Here is a 20232-nt window from a genome sequence, read left to right as displayed (position 1 = left end):
GATCACGGTGTCTTGGGAAGCAACAGCCAAACCTCCTCCTCTGGCCATGCCCTGGGGGTCTTCCACATCTCCCGTAGCATCTCCCAAATTACCACGGAATGAGGATAAGCCATTGCACCTGTCAGAAGTGGTAAACTGAGTCAGGAACCATGAACTGACCTAATTTCCTGATTTCCATGGATGTGTGCTTGGTGATGTCGTTCAGAAAGGGAGCAGATGACCAGGACAGGCAAAGCCAAAGTCCTTCCTTTGGCCTTCATTGCCCAGGTATTTGTTGTGGAGCAGCAGGTCCTCTTCTAGGCTCTCACTCCCACCACACTTGGTAAATAATAAAACCTTCAGCCTCACGTGTCCTCTTGTAACAAAATCTTCAGCCTCACGTTTCCTGCCCTGGGAAAAGGGGCTGTCCCAGGAGGGACAGGGATGCTGGTGCAGGGATGGGGCAGTAGCTGCACCTTCCCAAGCCTGCCCATGGAGATGAGGGGAAGGTGAGCCTTTACACAGCCAGAATTTCCCCTCCTGGGTGGGGGTTGGATGCTCTTCCTGCCCCGAAGCAAATTTTGGGGTGGGGGAATGTGGGTTTCCAGCCTGGGGTCTCTTTGTCCTCGTAAGTGGCCTTGAGGGGTGGGCACAAAGGCAGATGGTGAGGTTGTCCCCACCCCAGTGAGCCCCTGTGCTCCTCCCACCTTGGTAGTGCAGCATGGACAGGAGCATCCCTGGGGAGCATCCTGGGACTTTGGGGACATATCTGTCCACTCTGGGAAACCCTGGAAGTTGCCAGGGGAAGAGCCCAGCTGCATCCAGGGAGCTTCATCCTCCTCCTCCTCCTCCTCCTCCTCCTCACCTTTCACAGCCCTTTAAGGGGCTTTAAGTCTCTGCCACTCTCTGCCATCCGCTCTGGGGGTGTCAAGGAGGGGGGGGCACAGGGCTGGGGTTCACCCTGCGCTGTGCTGGTGTGGGAGAAGACCCCTCCTGGGAGGAGACCCCTCCTCCTTGTGTGTTTTAACCTCCTGCTCCTCCTGCTTCTGTGTCCCACCCCACTGGGAGCTGGGATCTGCAGCTGGACAAGCTCCAGCCACTGCTGAAACGTGGTTTTTGGATGGTGTGGGCAGCTGGGGGACACTGGCATTACTCCCCCCACCTCCAGTGGAGCTTTGATGCCAGTCTTGGAAGAGGTTTTTCCCGGGAAGGCTGAGCTGGGTGTGTGAGACCCTGGAGCATCTGCTGTTTGTCCCTCCCTGCTCCCCTGGATCCGTCTGGGGGCAACGGGGGAATCCTCTGCCCCTGACATCCTGGAGGGAGGAGCAGACCCCCCCTTCCTCCCTCGACAGCACCTCAGGACCTTGTTCCAGGCTTTGGGAATCTTCATGTTGTGTGTGATGGGTGGACATTCCAAGGGGATTTAGGAGCTCACACCAGAGCAGGTGCCCATGGGGAGGTGGGATAGGCTGGGGGGCAGTGAGGGATGGGGTGTCAGGCGGTCCTGGCCGTGGGGCAGAGGCTCTGTCTCAGCAGAGGGAGGTGAGAGAAGGTCAGAAAAGTTTTTGCCAGGCCTGAGAGCGCTTGGGCGGGAGGGGCTGAGATAACCACCGTTATTTAATTTATTTTTTCTAAATAAAAAAAAGGAAGTTAATAAATAATGTAAAGTGGAGAATGCATTAATGAAAGGGAGAGAGAGGGAGAGAGAGGAAGGGACAGGGCAGAGTGAGAGCGTGGGGAGGGGGGGGAAGATATTCCTGCCGGTATCGATTGGATATGATTACATTAGAGCTATCAAATATTCATACTACATTCCACAAGAGGTCATTGTGTGTGTTTTTCCAATTTAGCCCTGCCTTGGCGCAGGGAGTAGGCTCTGGGGTGGGAAAAGGGCTGTGAACATGGCTCCAGCCCCCGGCCCCGGGGCTGCCCCCTCCCCTGGCCAGAGGGATGTCACCACAGGGATGTCACCACAGGGATGTCACCACAGGGATGTCACCCACCGGAGCCTGGCACGGTCCGGGTGGGATGTGGGGCTGGAGATAGGTGGGGAGGGGGTGCCAAGGGGATGTGGGGGGGATGCTGAGCTGGCTGCTGACCCTGAGGGTCCTTCACAAAGCCCCTGAGGGCTGTGGATCCTGTGCAGACACAGCAAGTGGGGGGACACGTTTCTCCTCCCTGGCAAACACTTCTGTTCCCTCCCTGGCGAGCTCCGGTGAGCTCCGGGATGGTGGTCACTCTTCACTGGCTGCTCGAAGCTGTTCCTTACCCTTAATGGAACATTTTAACTGGGACGTCCCTTTGCCAGCTGGGAAGGGTCAGCCGAGGCCACGGAGCCAGGCAGGAGGGGGATGAGGTGCCGTATGGATGACAGTGTGGCAGCTCTCCCGCCGCGCTGCCCATCTGCCAGGGCCTCCGTCCCTCCCTCCGCACTGCCCGTGCCAGCCGGGATCCTCACCCAGGGCAGAACCACACGGGACAAGGACCAACAGCACCAGTGGTCCTGAATCAGGGGCTTCAAGGACACAACTCTGCGGGGTCTGGAGAGAGCGCTCGGGGTGCGAACCCACTCCCGGCGATCCGTCACCCCGAGGAGGTGGCAGGGAGCTGCTGAACGATTCTTCTTCCACTCAGGGCACTTCCTTTGCCCGTGCCTCAGTTTCCCCGTGCCTCCAAATTCCCACAGCATCACCAGGGCACTGCTGCCAGCCCCCAGCCCCGGTGGCTGTGCCGAGCCCCCGCTGCCCCAGCACGTCCCCGGGCGCTGGGAGCCAGCGCTGCCTTCTCTCCTTACATTAATAAAAATTTTACAGCACGGTGGCAGGAAATGCATTTTCAGTTCATCTGCTGCAGCTATTAGATTACCAGGAAATGGCTGCCTGGACGGCAGCCAGGGCTCCGATTGGCCCCGGCGCAGGGAGAAGGCGAGCGGAGCACCGGGATGAGCGGGTGAGACCGGACCCCATCCCCCTGGATGCTGTGCCAGGCTGTGCCCAGCGGCTCTGCCCGTGTGCTGGGGATGGCTGTGAGGCTCCCTGGGGAGGATGGTGGTCCCTGCTGCCTCGGGAAGCTGGGGTGAGCAGGGGGGTTGTCTCCTGATGAACCTCTGCTCGATCCTAAGAGCAGCAGAGCCCAGATAGCCGCAGCCTCTGCTGTGCTGGGACCAGGGAGAAGTGGGAGATTCGGGGCTGGGACCAGAGACAAGTGAAAGATTTGGGAATGGGACAAAAGAGAGGTAGGAAATTTGGGACTGGGACCAGGGAGAGATGAGAGATTTGGGGCTGGGAGCAGGGTAAGTGGGAAATTTGGGGCTGGGACCAGAGACAAATGAAAGATTTGGGGCTGGGACCAGAGACAAGTGAAAGATTTGAGGCTGGGACCAGGGAGAGCAGGAAATTTGGAGCTGAGACCAGAGAGAGAGGAGAGATTTGGGTCTGGGATGAGGCCAAGTGGGAAATTTGGGGCTAGGACCAGGGAGAGGTGGGAAATTTGAAGCTGGCACCAGGCAGAAGTGAATGATTTGGGGCTGGGACCAGGTAGAATGGGAAATTTGGAGCTGAGACCAGGTACCAGTGAAAGATTTGGGGCTGGAACCAGGGAGACAGGAAAGATTTGGGGCTGGGACAGGGAGGGTGCATGCACTGAGTGCAGCAAGTGTCTGCAGGGGTTGGTTCTTCCAAGCTGTGGGATTTTTGGACCACCAAGCCGGACTGGAGTCAAGTGGAACACGGGAAAGAGTTAAACTTGTGTTGTCTGGAAAAGAGCCGGGAGGATGGGGCAGGTGCTGGCTATAAATACCTGTACCTGCCTCGGAGGTGGCAGAGCTAATGAAGGGAGGGAATTGTGAGCAGCCCCTCCGAGGAGGGGGGGGGCAGAAGAGGAGGGGGGGCCAGTAGCTGCAGTGGCTCCGTGGGCCCTGGGGAGGGAGGGATGGGGATTTTAGGGACATGGTTTTTAGGCTAGGCAGGGCTTTAAGGAGAGCCCTCTTAGAGGTGACTGTGCCTGAGTGCTGGCACTGGTCTCTACAGGGTGGGGACAATTTTATGCTGGCGTGCTCAGTTCACCCCCTGAGCCCAGCCCAGCCACAGGCCCTGGGATCATTTTTACAATCCTGGAATGATCCTGGGATCATTTTCACAATCCTGGAATGATCCTGGGATCGTTTTCACATGAGCATCAGGTACAAAGTGCAGCATCTTCCTTCGGTGGAGGTGCTACCCTGGGGTGGCGGGTGGTCCCTCTTTTCGGGGTGCTCCTCAGAGCATCCTGGGCTCTGGAGGGATGCTTGAGGATCCAGAGGGATGCTCCAGACTCCCTGCCTGTGCCTGGCAGTATCTCGGGGGGCTCAAGCACTCTCTGCTTACCCGGCCTCCACCCTGGCTCGGGTGTAGGATGCTGTTTTTGGGAAGGAGGTGACCCCAACCCTCCAATCCCCAGCCCTGCCGTGGTGACATCATCTCTCGGGACCGGGACCGGAGCAAAGAAGACACCTGGGAAATGAGGGATGGTGAAGAGGGAAGGCGAGGGATAACGGGACGGGAGCAAGGAAGGGAGCAAAGTGTGGGGAGAAAGGAAGGTCTGAGCCTTGCCGAGGTTTATTAAAAGTTTAAGAGAACAGAAACCCTGGTTTGCGTGGAGGGGACCGGCTATTTTTAGCGGTGGGTAGGATGTCAGCTCTGAAAATAGCCTGCTACCAGATCCTAATGAAATCCTCTCTTTGGCTCTCACCCGGAGCGAGTTTGGAGGGGGAGGATCGCAGTCACACCCGCAGCCGAGGAGCTCCTGACATTCACAATGACTCGCCTGGTTTTTTCTTATTTATTTATTTAATTTTTTTTTTTTCTTCCCCCTCCGGTTTCTCCTATTCTTCGCCCGGCTCTGCCTTACGCCGAGCAGAGGAGTCACCAGCCAAAAAAGTGAATGCGGGGGTGGCGCTGCTTAGCTACGGCCAAATCCCAGCAGCATGTGACCAGGTTGGCAATTTAATACGGAGCCCTTCTCCCCGGCACACGCGCGCTCGAGTTAAAGTGACATTGAAACGGGGACTCAAAGTGCTGGAGGCAAAGAAATTGGGGGGAGCTGCCTCCCCCCACCCCACCCCACCCCCTTCCATGCCTGGGCAGAGAGGTTTGTGCCGTGGGGCTTGGTTGGGATTGGGAAAGGTGGTACTCAGGTGAGGGAGGATGCTCGGGGCAGGTAGGTGGGCTTGGAAGGGAGCAAGAGGTGGGAGAGCTGGTGGAGCAGGTGGTCTGCAGAGAGCTGAGCACTCCGGGGCATCAGCAGGGGGGATCCCAGGTGTACATGGGACACCTGGGACATGTGGGATACCTGGAGCACGTGGGATACCTGGTGCATGTGGTGGAGCCCAGTCCAAGAGTGCTGGGAAGCCTGAAGAAGACCTGGATCAGTGGGTGGTGACTGCTCCCAGGAAAGATCAGGGACCACCCAAGGAGCATCACAGGGATCACAGGGCAGAGAACCCATGGAAAGAGAAGTCCCTGAAGGCTTGGGGGCAGAAGAGACACTCGTTGGAGCATCACATCCTCATCAAAGGGGGGATGAAGGTGCCACACAGGCACAGGCTGGGTGAGGAACATATGTCTTGTAGATGCAGGGTGAGACTTGGCCAAAGGACCAGTGCTCTAAGGGCTTTTTTGGGGACATTCAGGGTCTGGAAAGTGCAAACCCTTTGTCACTTGATCCCCAGATGGGTGTAGCAGTGGGGTTTGGGTGGCAAATACACATCACCCCCCCATGGCACCCCAGCCAGGCCAAAGACAGCCCAATCCTGATGGGAACGAGAAGCCTTCACCTCCATGCCCTTTGTCTGCGAGGGATCCAGCTACAGAGCTCTATTACAGGCACCTTCCAGGCAGCTGGAAGATGGAGTTAACAATTTTCCCTTTTTCCAGTGAGGATATGCCTGTATTGACCATCCCCTGGTGTCTGTGACTGGTTCATCACCTCTTCACCCACCCTGCTCAGGCTCCTCAGTAGCTCAGGGTTGGGGTCTCACCTTTGGAGTCACATCTTTGCTCTGGTTTCTGTGCTGGGAGGGGGATGTGGTTTTGGGCAGGGACCTCGTGGGGACAAACATGCTTTCTGTGGATGTGCAGGGAACCCATCAGTCATGGAATCTCAGACTGGTTTGGGTCAGAAGGCAATTAAAGATCCTCTAGTTTCAACCCCCTGCAGGGACACCTTCCACTAGCCCAGGCTGCTCCAAGCCCCGTCCAACCTGGCCTTGGACACTTCCAGGGATGAGGCAGCCACAGCTTCTCTGGGCAACCTGTGCCAGGGCCTCCCCACCCTCATGGTGAAGGTGTCCCAGGCTGGGACACCCCAGTGCTTGGCTCTCACTGTACACGAAGGGACACGGAGAGGGAAAAAAATCCCAGCTGCCATTCCGTGCCCCTCGGGACGGGTTGAGGTGCTGGGTACCTGCTCACCCCGGGCACTGGATGTTGCCCCCCGAGACAGCTCCTCCTGCCTGGGCACGGAGCCGGATCCATCTGCATCAATGAGTCAGCAGGACCCACTTAACACTTCCCCAGCAGGATCTGCTCCTCTCTCCCGACAGAATGGGCAGCTCTGGCAGGCTCTGGCAGCGTGTTACGATCTCAGCTCATTAAGGGACGCATCCTGAGCGCTTTATTGATGTTTTATGCTGCCTGGCTCCATCTTCAGAGGGAAACTCTCATTGCAGTCAATGACTACACCTCCGGGTGCTGCGGGCTGAGCTCGGAGCTCTGGATCCGGCTCCCGGAGAGGCTGGCACAGCTCCGGCGGCTGTGGAGCTGCATCCCTGCAAACCGTGGGGTTTGACTCCAAAGCGGCCAAGAAACGCCTCAGGGCCAGGATCCCGGCAGGGCGTCTTCTTTCCAGGGACTAGGGAACGTTCAGAAGGAAAACACAAGGAAGGGGTTGGGTTTTTTTCCTTACTTAACTCTCTTTCTGCGCAAAGGAGCTGCACGACAGGGAAGGGAAATGATGTTTCCTCTCCCCCAGCGCTGCCGTCTGTTCAGCCGGAGCCGGGTGGGGTGGGTGTACCTGGGCTCCTCCTCCTCCCCGCAGCGTGTTGGGAGCCACATGTCCCCCACTTCGGGAACATCACAGTCCTTTAATAAGTTCCCCGGCGCTCGCTGCTGCTTCTAAAAAGCTCGTGGCACTGTCTGGCTTCAAGTGGCTTTTACATAATCCAGACTGTCAGGCTAGATGAGCATCACGGTCCCTTCTGGCCCTAAAATCTGTGAATCTCCGAATTAGAGGGAACCAGCACCTCCTTGTTTCTGGCTGATTGAATCAGGGGAATTGCGTGTTCTCTTTCTCCTCTCCCCTTTTTTCTCTCCCTCCCCTGCATCATCTTTAACTGGAGGTGAATTACCCTCCCCCTGAGCCCAAGCTTGGCAAATAGCATCAGGACAGATCAGACATCCTGAGCCTTGCTCTGGGATGTCCTCCTCTCCACTGCCCACTCCCAGGCCGATTCCCAGCAGTGAATTGTCCAGCTGTGGGCACAGGCAGGGCTGGAGGTGGTGTGGAAAATGGTGCTGAGCAATCCTGGTTGTTTTAAAATCACAACTAAGTTCTCCAGGTTCCAGACTGAGCTCACTTGGATTTGTAAGCAAGGTGTGGATCTAAAGAAACACTTTTGGGGATGAGGAAGGAAAGCGAGTGACCCTCCATGTTTTTTGGGGTGTTTGGGATGTGCAGGGGGAGTGGAAGGAGAAAAGTGGGGAGGAATTGCTGGTGACCTGTGGGGATTGCTGGGGATGGGGGTTCCCCAAATACAGGGATCTGCAACAAGAGCTGGGAAGCTGCTGAGCAGGCTCAGCTGGAGTTGGGAACTCCGGGATGTGCTGCTGCCATCTCGATGCCGGTGTGTCCCAGGCAGGAGATGCTCTGACAGCCTCACATATAAGCAGGACACCCAGGACCTGCTTCTCCCCATCCCTTTGGGCAGGACCCCAGGGGGCATTCGAGGGGTTAAAGGTGGCAGATTCCAATTGGGACGAGCAGTGAAACCAATCCAAAAGGTGACCTGAGAGGAGTTGGGATAGCTGCAGGTAGAGGCTGAGGAGGAGCAGAGGCAGCAGAGTGTGGGGCACAGCGTGGCCCGAGGGAGGGCTGTCCAATCCCCTGCTCCCACACACCCTGCACAGGGAGAGAGCACCAGAAACCTGCAGGAGTCTCACACCTTCCTCTGCCACAGCTTAGCAGGGGAGAACCACATCCCTCTCCCAACAGCCAAACCCCCTCCGAACCCTGCCAGGTGCTCAGTCCCAGACCCTTCCTCTGGGAGCGAAGTTTCCTGCTTTGCAAACGCCCTCGGGTTCCCAGCCCTCCTCTCGAGCGCTGCTGCGGTCAATAACTCACCAGGAGGCTGCTATTCTCCCTCCGCTTCCCACCCTCCCACTCCTCCCGGGAGCTCCGCATTCATGCCTTTTCGGCCCTCCCTCGGCAGCGAGTGAGGAATAAAGCGGCGCGGGCTGAGCACGACGCGGGCTGCGCTGGGATGCTGGGAGCCAGCGAGGGAAGCCTGAATCACCGGCACCTCAAGGTGGGAGTGAGAGATTTGGGCTGGGAGAAAGGGACGACATCACACGTGCTCCCCCCGGGAGTCAGGTGCTCCCAGCCAGCTGGCAGTCGCTGGGAATTGGGCAGCTCGGATCCTTTCTGTGCCTTTAAAGACGGAGCTGAGAGCGATGGGGAGAAGAGGAGGGGCCGGTGGGAGTGCAGAGGGATGCAGCCTGAAGGCTCTGAGCTGGAGCTGAGGCTGAGGGATGCTGTCAGGGACTCGTTCCTCTTGGAGAAACTCCTGGAGGAGCATCCCTAGTGGGATCCCATGGAGATGGAGAAACGCTTGGCTCAGCTGGGCATCGTGTGGGACAGTGGAGTCACTGGCCCCAGATGGGGAGGATTCCAGTGCTTCTGCTGGCATCAGCTGGGAGGGAGCCCCTGAGGTCCGTGGGATCACCCTGGTTTGTCCCCATCTGTTAGAGCCACAAGCGGCAGAGCTGGATTTGTCATCCTTATTCCAGGTCCTTCTCTTCCCCTCATTCCCCATGCTGCTCTCACACCCCCAGATCCCGGGGACCTGTCCACCCCAGGGGTCCCGTGCTGCTGGGGACCTGCCTGGGGGCTCAATGGCTTCAGCTCTGTGCCTTGGAGCAGGTCCTAAGCCCTCCCTGAGCTGGGTGTTGCTTTGCCCATCCAGTGAACGCTCCCAGGAAGGATGGGTGACCACTCTGGAAGCGTTGAGAGGAATGAAGGGAGGGTGGGGGCTCTGGTGGGGCCCATGGGTGATGTTCAGTGTCATCAAGGTGACCTTGTGTATTTGGGACTGGCAAATTGGGTCCAGTTTACTTACACATAGGGTTGAGGGGTGTCACAAGGGACCCTGGTGCTCCTGAGCCAGGAAAGCAGCAAGGAGGGAGCATGCAGGGACCCAGGAAAACCTCTGGGGTGGAAGATCCGGGTCCTGCTTGGACCTTGAGTCCAAGCTTTTTGTTTCTGGGACAGTGGGATGTTTGCGTGCTGGTTCTGTGGGTTTCAGTACGGAAAAGCCCCTTTCCAGCCTCTCTGCCCTGAGTACGGGAGCTGATTTGGGTGTTGGTTTGGACTTTTGGGAATGAACAGCACCCGGGCACTCTCTGGTGCCTCCTGGGAAGAGGTGAGCTGGGAGAAGGTTGGACTTGATGACCTTAGAGGTCTTTTCCAACCTTTTTGATGATTCTGTGAGATGACTGCCCCCGTTTCACAGCGATTTACGGATCAAGCCCAAGGTGACAGATCCCGGCAGAGTCGCTCCCGGCCCTTTGCAGCCCAACCCGCCACAGCCTTCCCACGGTATCGCACCGAGCCCAACCCATCGCGACCGTACCCGTGATGCTGATGCGTGTCCCCAAGGGGAATGCCCTGCTGGGGGGCTGTCCCGGTGGGCACGGGGGGGGACACCGAGCCGGGAGGTGGCAGGGCCATCCCACTGGGGGCAGGAGGGGGATGCGGAGCCCGGGGCGGACGGAAACGTTTAGATAGCGGGTGTTCGTGCCGCGGCGGGGCCGGGCGGCAGCGGCGCCTGGGGAGCGCTGCGGGGCTCTGCGGGGCCGCTAATGGGCCGAGTCCATTTCAGCGGGATGACGCCACCTGGGTAAAGCGTTAAGAGCTCCGGGAAGGCAGCGCAGAGCGAGGGGGAGCGCGATGCTCCCGGGCAGCGCCAGGTCCCTCCCTCCTCCCTCCATCCCTCCTCCTCCTCCTCCTCCTTCTCCTCCTCCTCCTCCTCCTCCTCCTCCCAGCCTCCCGTTCCCACCGAGCGCGGGGGCCCCCCCGCCGCTCCCGCTGCCCGCGGCGCGGGGCTCGGCTGCGGGGCCGGGGCTGCCCCGCTCGCCGCCCCGGGGCTGCCCCCGCCGCGCTCGGGCTCCGCGGGCGGATGGACCGGCGGCAGCAGCGGCGGCGGCAGCGCGGTGAGTCCGCCCGGCGCGGACACGCGTGGGCTGCCGGACGGCGGCGGAACGCGGCGCGGGGGGCGCGGGTGGGCTGCGCGGCGGGGGAACACCCGCGGGCCGAGGGGGACGAGGGGTCCCGAGCACGAGTGAGCGGTGGGGATGGAGAGTCCTGGACCGCGCGTGGGCTGTTTGCTGAAGGGACACACGGTCCCTCGGATGCGCAGGGGCTGTGAGTGTGCAACGAAACAGAGGTTCCCTGCGGTGAGGGGGTTGGGGTCCTGGACACACGTGGGGGGTGCGTGGTGGGGCTGGGTGTGGGTCAGAGACATGCGTGGGGTGTCCTGCACGCAAACGGGCTGCGGACACAGCAGTGCTCACAGGTCCTGGAGATGTGCGGGCTGTGTGAGTGGAGGGGCTACGGGACAGGTCCGGGTCCGAGCCCCGCGTGGACTGCGTGCCGAGTGGGGCTGGGGGCTCAGCCTTCCCCCATCATCCTGCTCCTCCCCGCAGCACCCAGACAGGGCAAGGGGGTCCCTTTTCTCCCACTTGGCGCCCTGAGCCGCTCGCCCCCGGCTCGCATCCACCTCCAGCCTGTAAATCATTTGCTTTTACGATCCCTCCTCTGGCTCATTATCACACGAACTTTATATGTTTGGGGCTGGTGGCGGCCATAAAGCTGGCCCCGTTTCCGGGGCTGGCATGCCCGCCGGGCAGGCAGGGTGTGAGGAGCAGGAGGAGGTTGGGGGGACGCCGCCCCGGGCCCCCCCAGCCTGGCAGGTAGGCAGGGAGGGGCGCGGCAGAGCCCCGGGGATGCTCGGCACAGTGGGGCTGGGATGTAGACTGTTTGCAGCCCTGTAGACTGTTTGGGGTTGGGATGGAGCAGGGAGAGCTGGGAGCGAGAGGGGAGCACTGGGCTATCATGGGGTGGGGAAGGAGGAAGAAGTGGGGTCCCATCTCCGGTCATTAAGTCCCCATGGAGGACCCGCAGATTCTCTTGGTTCCTGGAGGGACATTTGACTCCCTCTAGCCAGTGAGTCTGGGTCCATATCTGACCCTGCACATGGGAATCACAGGTCTGGGGGTGTTTGGGTCCCAGTCCAGTGCTGGGGGTGCTTCCAGGATCTATCTTTCCCGGGATGCTGTGTCCAAGCCCTGAGCCCAGATCCTGAGTGTCTGGCATTGCAGAGCCGAGGGGCAGCTCCTCTCTCTGCCCATGTCGTTCCTCCTCACGGTGTCCCTCCCTCCCACCCGAGCCTGGCTCATGGGTCTCCTCGTGCCTCCTGAGTTCCAGGTGTTGCGGAGGACTGGGAACACCTGGACTGGATCATCCCTTTGGCTGCTCTTTATCTCCCGGCTCCGCTGGCTCTGTCACAGTGGGACCCTCTGCTGCCTCTCTCTCTCCCTTTGTGTCTCCCCGGGGTTCAAGCCCCCCAGAACCCTCACAGGGGTCTCGCTGGCCACGTGTGAATGCCCAGGTACTGCCACAGCCCAGGTGAGCAGGGATGGATACCCCGTGTGAGCAGCTGCTGCCCGTCTGAAAACCAGCATCGTCCCTGGAATGATCCCCCTCCCCGATGGGATCCGGGCACGAGGGACGTGGGAATGCACCGAGGCTTCTCCCCGCTCTCCTCTGTGTGGTCCCAGCTGCAGGCTGAGATTCAGGAGTCTGGGGGGCTTCAGGTCACCAGCCTGTGCTTTAGTAAGGCCTTCTCAGGTGAGGAGCTCGGTGGCAGCAGGTGACAGCTCACAGGAGCTTTGCCTCTGGTCTGTTCCCATCCCGGCTGGGTGCTCACAAACCTGCCCTGAGTCGGCCATGCCCTCCTAATTCACCTTGGTATTGCTATGAGAGAAACGGGTGTCCAAATCACTTGGGGGTGTCCTGGGCGAGCGACTCCTCACTGTCTGTGTCTCCCTGGATGGGGCATCACGTGGAGCGGGCGGCAGGTGGGCTCCGTGTGCAGGAAAACCCCAAATTTGAGCAGATCAATCACTTTTTCTTTCCGGGGAGGGGGATGGGAGAGACGAGATCTTGCTTGAACAGTCAAAGTAAGTTGCCTTTGCTTTTCCCTGCTCCTCAAGGTCAGCCGAGCTAATGAAAATCAATCTTCCCTCTGCCTCTCTCTGCTGCATGAGCAGATTCTACCTGTGGCCCCTTCACCTACTTGAAAGCGGCGGCTGCCGCGGCCGCCCCGTCCTGCTGACGGTGGGCAGTGCCGGAGGGAGCTTCCTCCTGGAACAGCGTCTTCCTGCGGGGCCGGGCACGGCGACAATATCCGTGTCACTGAGGGATCACTCCTTTGATCTGCCAGAGGAGAATGTCCTGGGGAAGCTGGCTGTGCACGGGAAGCGGGTGTTCAATACGGAAATCTGGGCTGGAAGAGCTTGGGAGAACTTGTGGCTGGGCTCTGGCATGGCATGAAACACGTGGCGTCCGTTCTCGGGGCGCTCCAGGGTAGCTCCAGGCGGCAGGAGTGGGAGGTTTGTGTCTCCCTCCCTCTCTCCCTCCCTCCCTCCCTCCCAAGGGCCGGGAGCTGCCTGGGTGGCAGCCCGGTGCCCACCTGCCCCTCTCCCAAGCCCGTGGAAGGTTCACCCCGTTGCTGGTGGTGAGGTCTGGCAGACGAGGGCTTGGGGATGGAGCTGATGCCATGGGATCGAACCTGCCAGGAAGGGGAGCTGTGGGACATGGAGGTCCTCCCTGTCCCATCCCACATCCCTCAAAGGTGCTGACACTCCTGGACACAGCGGGTTCTGCTGCCAGTGCTGCCGACTCAGGAAGTGCCATTTCCTGAAAACAACAGCAAAGGGCATGGCAGCAGTGTGAGGGGCAGGATGGGGCTTGCCTGCTGCCAAAGCTGCATTCCCTCGTGTCTCTGCCGGGGTTAAAGGGAAACCTGCCCTTCTCGGTGCTCCCAATGGGAGCAAATTGGCTCCCGGGCTGTGGATGGGATAATGGGATGCTGCAGTCCACCAGGACTCGGAGTCGGTGGGATAGTCCTGTCTGTGGACAAGTGTAGGGCTCATTTTTTGCAATTAGTTGCAGTTTCATCCCTGGAAGTGTTCAAAAAATGCGTGAATGTGGCACTTGAGGACGTGGTTCAGTCGTGAACGTGGTGGTGCTGGGTTGATGGTTGGACTTGATGATCTTAGAGGGCTTTTCCAGCCTTAATGATTCCATGTTTCCATTATTCTGATTTGTCACTGCTGCTGCCTAAAATTAATTCTGTTCACATTCCCCATCCCAGTGCTCCCGGGGTGTGCAGGGAATGGCAGCAGGAGGCTGCTCGGGCGTGTTGGGAACCCCAAACCTTCTCTGAGCGAGATGACATTCCCAGTTCTGCCGTGCCTCTGGATAAGTCACTGCTTCCCATTTCCCCTCCTCTAGAGAGGACCAGCATGTGTCCCTGGGGAAGGAGAGGGAGGTGCTGGGGAGGGGTGGAAAATCCTCTGGAATGACATGAGGGGCTCAAAAGCGTGGGGAGACACTGCGCCTGCCGGGTTTGAGGGGCAGATCCGACGGCCCTTTGCCCTTTGGATGCGCCCAGTCTAAGTGTTCCCAGGAGCAACAGTACTCTGGATCTGATTGTTGGAAATCCTTTTGTTCTGAGCTCTCCAGCCGGCGTTTGCCTATTGGTTTAGTCTAGTGGAAGGCATCCCTGCCCATGGCAGGGGCTTGGAACAGGATGAGCTTTAAGGTCCAACCCAAACCGGTCCAGGATTAGATGAATGGATCCCTTATAAAATGTAACAGGAATACTTTCTCTCTTCCCGCCCCATCCTTCAGGATTTTTAGATGTGCCCTGATGCCGCAGGGTCTCCTGGCTCCTGGAAATGCAGCTCTCTTCCAGCGTGGCTGAACTCAGCTGTGACGAGACGATGGACCCACCCGCTGAGGACTTCCAGCAGGTCCTGTCCATTGACCAAATCCGCTCCATCCGTGCCAGCAACAACTACGTGGAGAGACCGGCGGCCTGCTTCCAGCAAGCCCGCTCCAACCCCTCCCTGGCCCAGCCACCGCACAAGCAGGAGTGGTCCCAGGACCGCCTGGTGTCTTCCACCTTCCAGGACCTGCACCGCAGCCACAGCCAACAGCACCAGATGCCGCCTTTGCAGCCACACCTGAGCCATTCCAGCACGGCCAGCTCGGTCTCCCAAAGCACCACCGCCTCCGACCAGCGCCTCTTGAGCAGCCTGACGCCCTCCCACTCCGGGCACTCCCTCATCCGGACGCAGCCCCGCGCCGGCGAGCTGAAGGCGGAGGAGTCGCCGCTGAAGGGGGGCTCGGAGAAGCCCACCCTGCACAGCGGCCACCTCTTCATCTGCGAGGAGTGCGGGCGCTGCAAGTGCGCGCGGTGCACGGCCGCCCGCAGCCTGCCCTCCTGCTGGCTCTGCAACCAGCGCTGCCTCTGCTCCCCTGAGAGCCTCCTCGACTACGGGACCTGCCTCTGCTGCGTCAAGGGGCTCTTCTACCACTGCTCCACCGACGACGAGGACACCTGCGCCGACGACCCCTGCTCCTGCGGGCCGGGGTCCTGCTGCGCCCGCTGGGCCGCCATGAGCTTCCTCTCCCTCCTCATGCCCTGCCTCTGCTGCTACTTTCCCACCCTGGGGTGCCTCAAACTTTGCCAGCGGGGTTATGACGGCCTCAAACGACCCGGCTGCCGCTGCCAGAGCCACACCAACACGGTCTGCAGGAAGATCTCCTCGTCCAGCGGCACGCCCTTCCCCAAAACACTGGACAAGCCGGTATGACCCTCCCGGCGAGGAGAAGCAGGCTTTGCTCCTCTTCCTCCCACTCTTCCTCCTCCTCCTCCTCCTTCTCCTCCTCTCTCCTCCATCCCCTTCCTCCCTCGGCTCCCTCCACACTGCAGTGCTCCCCCTTACCCACCATCACCTTCTGGGAATGAGACGGGTGAGCTGAGGGTCTCCCAGGCTTTGTGACATCCTGGCTGGGTGGCCGGGGGAACTGGCACCGAGCTGGGGGAAACAGTGGTTTTGCACATGTGGGAGAGGGACAGGAGAGGCAGAGTGAGCTGTGGGTGCCCTCCCTGGCTGTATCCCACAGGGAAAGGTGACCCAGAGGGTCTTTGGGACTCTGCCCCCATGGGAAGGGCGACCAGGGGGTCCTCAGGACTCTGGTCTCAGCAGGTTTAGGAGCTGCCCCACAGTGTGGTCCTTCTCCATGGGGGAAAGAGGCAGGTCAATGTACCCTCTGTGCAAGAGCCCTCCGGGAGCCAGACCACCTCCTCTCACTCTTTCTCCCTCTCCAGCCCTTTCCATGGGTGGCCTTTCTCCTCTCAGGTGGCCGTAGGTCCCCTTTCCTGAGGGGCTGGCGTGCTGTGGGGTCTCACAAGTGGCAGCGCCTTCCCTCCAGGCTTGGGAGCTGCTGGGAGAAGTGAGCGAGCTCCAAAATGAGGTGGCACCGTGTTTTTCTGTCTCAAAGAGGAAGGGAAGGTGTGGGAAGCTTTAGAAACCTTCTGGCAGGGGAAGGAGCTATCGGAGGCAGCCCAGCCCACTCGCTCCTGCCCGACTGCAGCGAGGGAAAGGTCCCCTCTGGGATTTGGCTGAGAACAAGGAGCTGGTTGGAAATTGCCATTCATTTCTCCAGGCCTTGGAGGGCTGCCTGGGGTGGGAGCTGCCGCCTGGCTCCATCCCACCACCGAGCAGATGCTGCAGGCACCAGCTCCGTGCTTGAATCCCAACCTGGTACCTTCCACCAGCACTGAATTCACTTTAAAAAAGCGCATGGCAAAGTCAACTGTCAGCAGCCACTGCTCTGGGGACTCCCCAGCAGGGGCTTCTGTCACCCTGCTTCGGGCTGGAGGGCACGGAGAGCTCGAGGGGGTGTCAAAACTGGGGACTCCGACCTTCCCTCCCTGTAGATGTTCTGTTTGAGTCCTCACCCTGCTGAGGGTTCTGTGCAGACAACCGGGAATGGGTCTGGACCAAGCCCCGGGGCTGGGCCATCTGCAGAGCAGACGGACACCCGAATCCGGGTCAGGGCTTCGTGTTCCCTTGCTGGGATGATAATCAGCCCAACTGGTTGCTGTTGTTGGAGGGCTCCTCCTGGTCCCGAGCTCAGCCCCATCTCCACACGGCGCCAGCTCCCCGTTGTGACCCCACTGGCACCGTGCAGGGAAGTTTGGAGCTGGGATGGTGGCCTGGAGCTCAGCTCTGCCTGCCTGCCTCTCTTCTGAGGTGTGTGAGCACAGAGACGAGCGAATGGTTCCCCTGGAGAAACACATGCAACACATCCCCTGGCTTCCCCAAGACCCTGCACCCAGGGCTCACCCGTTGCCTCCTCCCAGCCACCTCTTTCCGTAGAGTTCTGTGGATCTATTTTTGTACATATAAATATAACGTTAGGATGGGTAGGTCTCTTACTAATAATATTCATGATACTGCTGTGAACGGTGCCAGGTGCAAGGTTTGGCTTCCTGGTACACTTGCACATGGTGGAAAAGATGATTTCCCAGTCTGTTTATTGCTAATCCTAGACCCTTAGTTCCTAGGTCGTCGGGAGAGGGGGAAAGGCAGGTGTATGGATTGTCCAGGAGGGTCTGCTCTGCAGTGAGGGGGTGGGATTCAGTGCTGGCTGTGGGGGGAGGCAGAGGTGGGCTCTTCACAGTGGGATTCCTCTTTCCATCCATTTGCTATCTGAAAACCATGGAGGATCGAAGCTCCCTCTGTTGCAGGGAAAAGCGGATCCAGGGAGTGATTCATCCCGTTTGGAAGCATTATTCATGAAATTCTGCGCTGGCAGTGCCTCACTCCCTTGACTCAAATGGCACCCAAACATTGAACTTGAGGTTCCCTGTGGAAGGGGGATGAGTCCCATTCCTGGTGGGAAGTTTGTACCTGGTGGATGTCGTGGACATGAGCGAAATCCTCGTCCTGATTTCACCCAGCCCCTGAGGGGTGATGTGGAAAGATCTGGCCAAAGATGGACAGCCTGCTTCCCTAAGGTGGGGGGATCTCAGGACGATGCTCTGGGACACAGAAGGATCTCTTGGCATTAGGAAGGAAGAGGGCCCCACATCCTCTGAGGCCACCCCTGAAATCTGGAATTATTTGGATTTTAAAGCCATGACCTTTCCAGAGGATGTCCCGTGGGAGTGTGAATCCCACTAAGATCAGGTCGTGTGGCAGCAGATATTAAATATGTTGCCAATGTATTTATCCATATGCCAGTAATTGCTTGGCTCCCTGCTTCCAAGCCATGTTGGGGAGAGGGGCTTCCACCAAGAGGCACCTTCCTTCGGAAGGCTTGGTTTGCTCTTCTACTGGTGCTGATTAAACTCCTTCTTCCTAAAAAACAGACAATATTTTTAGGGAAGAAAGGTCCCCTTTTCACTGTGGATTGGAGGAACTGTCTCCCTTGAATGAGAATGCGAAACAGTTCATTGAAACTTTTTAAAGAGAACTAATGAACAGAATTTTCCAACTTGCTCTACTTTGATTTTTTTTTTTTTCCTCCTCCTTTTTAAACGGATCCCACTCGTAAATTTAGTTACCACCTCTGTATCTTTGCAATTCATTGCTTCCTCTCCTGATGGTGGAATGACTCAACATGTGAAGCTTCATCATTTTCACGGCCTCCCCAAGTCATGCGAGTGCGGGGTGACCTCCCCCAGGTGCTGGAGCTGGAGGATGAGGAGATGGCCGTCCACGGATCAGCTCCCCGGAGCCAGCTTTGCTTGGCACGGCTCTTGTAGCACATTTACCTTCAGGAATTGGTGGGAGGCCAGGATGCCTGCCAGGAGCCTTCCACCTAATGGGCTTTTTCTGGGTCAGTGCAGAAGCCCCATTTCTACCAGGGAACGGTGCCACAGCCTGGGTGAGGATGAGGAGCGTGGCCAGGGCTCTGGGATGTCTCATCTCCAAGAAATGACAAACCTGTGGGATATATTTTATGAAATATTGGACATGCAGGAAGAGAGGAATTTAAAAGCCATGTAGATGTGCACTTGGGGGCATGGTTTAGTGGTGGGCTTGGCAGTGCTGGGGGATGGTTGGACTCAATGGTCTTTGAGGGCTTTTCCAACCGAAATGATTCCATGATTCTTTGAACTGGGGAGGAGGAGGAGGAGAGCCCCAGATGGGCACTGAGGGCTGTCAGACCAGCTTTGGTTTGGCTGAGGGCAGACACAAAGCTACAGGCAGGACTCGCAGGGGCTGCAGGAGTTCAGAGCTGTGGGGGCAGGTGCCCTCACCTGGGTTACTGCTCCCTGCTCCACCTGCAGTGCTCAGCACGCTGCCCTGCCTTGCTTTCAGCAGGCAGGAGAAGCTGGGATGTGCCAGAAGCTCTCCAGAGGAGGCCAGCTCTGCTTCACTGAGCTCATCTGCTGTGGGGAAAGCTGTGGGCAGCCTCGTATTCTTTCCCTGAGCTTTTCCTAACATCTTCTGACCAGATCCATCCTGCTCCCTCCCCACCTCCGGCTGCCAGACGGTTTGGTTTGCCTGCAGAGAGGACTCTGGTTCTTGCTGGGGTTGTGAGCCCCTTTCCTGCCCCACCCTCAGTGAGTCAGATCACATCTGCTCTGGGTGTTTGTTTGCAGCTGCTTGTCCCGGCAGTTGGGGTTTCTCTCTGTCCTGACGTGTCTTTTTTGGTTTTCTTTTGGGAGTGTCACATGTCGAGCCCTCTGCTCTCCCACAGGGATGGATCCGCTTCGTGAGGGAACATTTCTGTGCTCTGTGTCTCTGCTGGTCGTGGGCTCCTTTGCCAGGGAATGTGCAGGGCTGTGGGCAGATGTAGACAGGGAAAGAGATTCAGGTGCCAAAGGAGCAGGAGGCAGGAGCTGCTGAGTGGGACCTGAGCTCCTCCTGCTCCTCTCCCCATCCAAACCTCCAAAGCTCCATCCACACAAGAGGTTCTGCTGGGGTTTGTTCCTGGCTTCCCTTGGTCCCACTCCCCTCCTTCCCCTCAGTCCCAGCACAGGTGAGGAGGGGTCATGGGAACCAGGCTGGAGTCTCCCTCCCATCCCAGCTCCCAAACTCTCCTGGTGGAGGGGCAGGAGTGGTCCTCAATAGAGAGAGATGAGCCAGGAGTGAGGGGAGCTGCCATGGGATTTTGCACAGGGAATGAGCCCACTGTGCCCCAAACTCACCACTCCCAGCACCCCTGTTAGTTCCCTCTGTCTCTGGCCTTTGGGTGTTTTTAGGCTGGAAAAAGCTGGGAGGCCTTCAGGTCTGATGTTTGTGATCAGCATGTGATAAGGGCTGTGCCCCCACCCCAAAGCCCATCCTTGGTCTCTAACAGGATCCAGCTCAGGTTTGTCTCTTCCAAGGAGCCCGCGGAGCCCAGGCCTGCAGGATGCTCCCAGCAGCTGGACACACCTGGCCCAGGTGGGCCAAACCTGAGCTGGGACCTCTTGGGGCTCAGTCTGCTTGGGGGGATTGCCCCGTGAGCATCGGGATCTCCTGCAAACTCTCTCCCAGAGTCAGGTTGGGAGCTCGTGCAGGTGGGATCTGTTCTGCTTGGGGTGGCATTGCAGAAGAATCCCCTGAGGGTAGAATCCAGGGGCTCCAGTCCCCTCGGAGGGGACTGCAGGCAGAAGAGGGATGTTGGGTGGATGGGAAGAGATCACACACCTCCGTGGGGCAGAGGGAAAGCGGGGCGAGGTTTCCTGGTGGGTCTCTCTCCTGCTGCACCCCAAAGGGCTGGACCAAACCCCCCCTGGAGAGCTGGGCCCTGGGAGAGGAGGCTTCTCAGCCCTCTGTCCTAAGGTGTGTGATCATCCCAGAGCTGGTTCCCGCCTTCCCTGCAGAGCCCCTGTCCCCCTTCCCCTCCCTCTCTCCCCATCCCCATCCG

At 58.9% G+C, this 20232-nt stretch overlaps 1 protein-coding gene across 3 annotated transcripts; it reads left to right on the top strand.

The window, feature by feature from the left end:
- Nucleotides 1–8525: 8525 nt before the first annotated feature.
- On the top strand, nucleotides 8526–18401 carry SPRY3 (sprouty RTK signaling antagonist 3). Of its 3 annotated transcripts, none has more exons than XM_027745486.2 (2): nucleotides 8526–8539; nucleotides 14206–18401. In XM_027745486.2, exon 2 carries the CDS (start codon nucleotides 14253–14255, stop codon nucleotides 15171–15173), a length of 921 nt encoding a protein of 306 aa, XP_027601287.1. In that variant the 5' UTR covers nucleotides 8526–8539; nucleotides 14206–14252; the 3' UTR covers nucleotides 15174–18401. The 3 variants fall into 3 exon arrangements, with proteins under 3 accessions (XP_027601287.1, XP_027601283.1, XP_027601288.1); XM_027745482.2 differs by lacking the exon at nucleotides 8526–8539 and adding an exon at nucleotides 10359–10442; XM_027745487.2 differs by lacking the exon at nucleotides 8526–8539 and adding an exon at nucleotides 12887–12902.
- Nucleotides 18402–20232: the final 1831 nt, after the last annotated feature.

This window comes from Pipra filicauda, unplaced genomic scaffold (genome assembly GCF_003945595.2).
Source record: "Pipra filicauda isolate LSUMZ 115617 unplaced genomic scaffold, ASM394559v2 scaffold554_size360964_pilon, whole genome shotgun sequence".
NCBI classification, from domain to species: domain Eukaryota; kingdom Metazoa; phylum Chordata; class Aves; order Passeriformes; family Pipridae; genus Pipra; species Pipra filicauda.
The sequence above is the reverse complement of the archived record's forward strand: the minus strand, read 5'-3'. Positions and strand labels throughout refer to the sequence as shown.

Bases quoted from the DNA above. Each gene is read 5' to 3' on its own strand.
- SPRY3 (XM_027745486.2), top strand. From the start codon at position 14,253: ATGCAGCTCTCTTCCAGCGTGGCTGAACTCAGCTGTGACGAGACGATG.